At 56.1% G+C, this 3,567-nt stretch overlaps 1 protein-coding gene across 1 annotated transcript; it reads right to left on the reverse strand.

The window, feature by feature from the left end:
* Nucleotides 1-612: 612 nt before the first annotated feature.
* On the reverse strand, nucleotides 613-2,311 carry CCT8L2 (chaperonin containing TCP1 subunit 8 like 2). The gene has a single exon (XM_045865173.2). The coding sequence runs from the start codon at nucleotides 2,309-2,311 to the stop codon at nucleotides 650-652; it is 1,662 nt and encodes a 553-aa protein (XP_045721129.1). The 3' UTR covers nucleotides 613-649.
* Nucleotides 2,312-3,567: the final 1,256 nt, after the last annotated feature.

Here is a 3,567-nt window from a genome sequence, read left to right on the forward strand (position 1 = left end):
GCCAGGTGCTCCCCAGTTCTCCTCCCTTGCACAACAACCTTAGTGCACTTCTAAGGTGTGTGTTATTTCATTATCCATGCCAAGAATTTATTTTATTTTATTTCTGCCTGCCGGATCATTTTCCCTTCGCCTCTTTCTCCTCCTTCTTTTCTCCTCCTTCTCTGCCTTAAAGTAACATTCCCTTCTTTTCCCAAATAATCACAACAGGAATGTGCAGCTGCTCCTGTGAGCTGGAACTGACGTTCTCAGATTGCTAGCGTGACATCTAGACAGAAATTCCCATTTATTAGGATATCGCGTGGGGATAACTCAAGCAGTTGGAAAGAGATTCCTGTACTTTTTTTTTTTTTTCATCCCCAAAGCCCAGGTACTCAATTTAAAAATCTTTAATAGAATTGAATCCTGCTCTTATTGGAGGAAAGGAACAGAATATGATGGAGAGAAACAGGAAATGAAAAAAGTCAAGAATCTGAAACGAGATAAATCAGTGAAAAGGACTTTTATCTTGTGGTCCTTTCTGCTATTCTTATCTAAAGAAACTGAGTCTGGACAGTACCAAACATGGAGGGAATAAACCCGGCAAACATTCTTTTTTGGGGGGGGGGGTGGATTTTGCTTCCCTTGGCAATCCCCATTTTATTGAGGATATTCAAGGAGTTGATTTCTTCACAGGAGATGGGTGTTCCCTTGCCTTCTTAGGAAGAGGATTCAGGTCCTCTTGACTCATGGGACTTTTCTTGGCCACTATGATTTCATCTACACTCACGAGCTGGAGAACCACATCAGCTACCACTCCAAGTCCTTGGGCTTTGGCTGCCAGGGTGTCCCACACCTCTTCCTCGGCCACGTTTATTATCCCCTCAGCCCCCACGCCTACCAGGAAGTTCCCAGCTTGGTGGGCACCGCTCATCTCTGCCATGACCTCTGAGACCACCAAGCCTGCATTCTCTGCAAGGGTTTCGGGAAGAGACTGAAGGGCCTGTGCAAATGCTAGGAAGGCTGGGCCATTGGGCCCTTCCAATTTGCTTCCTTTTTCTGAGAGTATTTTTGCCAGAGCCATCTCTGTGGCCCCCGCTCCGGGGAGCAGTCTGGGATCCTGACACAACTGGAAATAGGCATCAATGCCATGGTAGACAGCCTGCTCTGCACCCTTTAGCCCCTCAGCGGTGGCCCCCCTGAGGACCAAGGTGAGGGCAGGGGTACTTGAACATTCCCATTCAAATACTACAGTCGAACCTTCCCCCAGCTCCTGCAGGTATACCCTCTGGCACTTTCCTGGCTTCAGGGGAGGAAGCAGATATGGCATCAAAGGTGTGCCCAATACCTCACTCAAGCGGACCATGTCCCTCCGGCACCTAGCTTGAATCACCATGATGCCGTACTTATCAGCCTGCGTCAGTGTATTCTCATCGATGTCCCCCCTTACCACCACCACATTAATACCTGCAGCTACCAGTTGGGTTACTTGCTTTTCTATCAACTGTTCATTTCCTCTCCTGAATTTAGTTAGGTCGTCAGGACTAGAGAGGCGGGCCGTTGCCGGCGCATTTGGGCTGGCAGGACCAAAGGCGCAGACAAAGAGAGCCACCCTGGCGCCGGTCAGCACCGTGATCACCCGCCCGCAGGGGTTCGCACCCAGGGCCAGCCCCGGGAGCAGGCACGAGTCCTCCAGCCTCCCCCCTCGCAGGGTGCACACCCCCACGCGCTCGCGGCGGAAGCCGCCGTCCAGCTCCTTGGTGGCCCAGCACGCGTGGGCCACCAGCTTGGTCAAGCTGTCCATCTGGGCCGCGGCGTGGGTGTTCATCACCGAGTAGAGGGCCCAAAAGGGATCTTGCAGAGGCCCCAGGGAGCGGACGGACAGGGAGGGCAGCAGGGCCAGGGTCTCCGCGGCCGCCGCGGCGTAGGCCTGGCGCAGCTGCGAGCGGGGCAGGCCGGCGCGCAGCAGGTGCTCGGCCTGCTGGAGCAGGGCTTCCGCCAGCAGAACCACGAAGGCCGCGCCGTCGCCGCAGCTCTCCGCCTGCGTGTGGGCCGCTTCGCGCAGGAGCCGCGCGGCCGGGTGCTCCAGCTCCAGGGCCCGGAGGATGGCCGCGGCGTAGCCCGTGAGCACGGTGGCTCCTCTGGCGGTGACCAGGAGCTTCTGCCGGCCGTGGGGGCCGTAGCAAGGCCGGACGACTCTGGCCAGGGTCTGCGCCGCGGGCACGCTGCCGAGCAGGTGCCTCTCGTGCGCGCCCGGGCTGCTCGGGCGCCGCCTCCGCCCGGGCGCCAGCCGCTCAGGCAGCTGCGGCGGCGCCGAGGTGGCTCTGCGGGCCATCGCCGGCCGAGGCGCCCTGGGGGCCGGGGCGGGGGCGCCTCCGCAGCGGATCTTTGACGCTTCTCAAGGGCGCAGTGGGAAAAGGAGCCGAACGTCGCTCCCCCTCCCCTCTGGGATCTGGAGAAGTGGGCGCTCCAGGATCGGGGGCAGGGATGATCTGCTGAGAGCTCGGCGCTCAACCACCCCCCAGACTGAGCTGAAAGGCACGGGGCTCTGGGGGCCTCTGAAGCTCGGGGAGCTGAAACAGACCTGACCGTGTTGAAGTCACAGAGCGGCACATGGAACCAGGGGACAGAGGATGAGGTCACAGAAGGATGCTTAGAGTTTGGGAGGCCCTGCGGGCAGGCACAAATCAGGCCCGGGCATCTGGCGGAGGAGGGACACGCGTCCGCGCTGGGCCCCAGAGTCTCATTTAAACTTTGGAGACAGTGGAGAGGAAATCAAGCGAAAACACCCACCCACTTCAAATTCCTGACCAAGCTGTGGCGCCCGTGATGTGTGTTGAAGTTTTTGAGTGGGAAGGAGGGTTTTGTTTTACTTTCTTGTGAGGGACTATGTACTACTAGCTAGGTTGTGCTATCTGTCCTCTTTGGCCACCTTTTCCGTTGGTGCTGTTCATCAGGTTCTTTACGGTGTTTATTGGTCTGTTTGTCTTTCGGGTTGCAGTTGTGTGATGCTCCTCCTTCCAATGACAACGATGTCACCGAGCTGGCAAAGGCAGGTCAAGACAAGGGAGGGAAAGATGCTGAGTGCCCACAGAAAAAACGAATAGAAATGTTTCAGCTGAGTGCAGGTGAGTAGCCTCCCAGTGGTGAGAAAGGTAGAAAACCACAGGGAATGAATTTAGGCCCCCCCAGTCTTACCCTCAACTCCCAGAATTTCAGTTCCTTCCTTCCAGTAGCCCTCCTTCCCTCGCTCTCTCACTCCCTCCTTTCCTCAAATACAGCCTACTGGGGTAATGATTGCTCCTTTTTTAGTTTAATAAATCTTTATTGAGCACCCACTATGTTCAATGGAATGAGGAATACAAAGGGACAGGAACATGGACACCAGGGAGGGGAAGAGATTTGCACCCCATGCATACAACTTCTGCAGGCATTAGGCAGAGCACCAGCTGGAAGAGACGAAGATTATGATTATTAAGAGTAGGGGAAAGAGGGGCGCCTGGGTGGCTCAGTCGTTAAGCGTCTGCCTTTCGCTCAGGTCATGATCTCAGGGTCCTGGAATCAAGCCCCGCATCGGGCTCCCTGCTCCAC

The sequence above is a fragment of the Mirounga angustirostris genome, unplaced genomic scaffold, assembly GCF_029215605.1.
Source record: "Mirounga angustirostris isolate CCGP_5_RB_7025 unplaced genomic scaffold, mMirAng1.0.hap1 SCAF_12, whole genome shotgun sequence".
NCBI classification, from domain to species: domain Eukaryota; kingdom Metazoa; phylum Chordata; class Mammalia; order Carnivora; family Phocidae; genus Mirounga; species Mirounga angustirostris.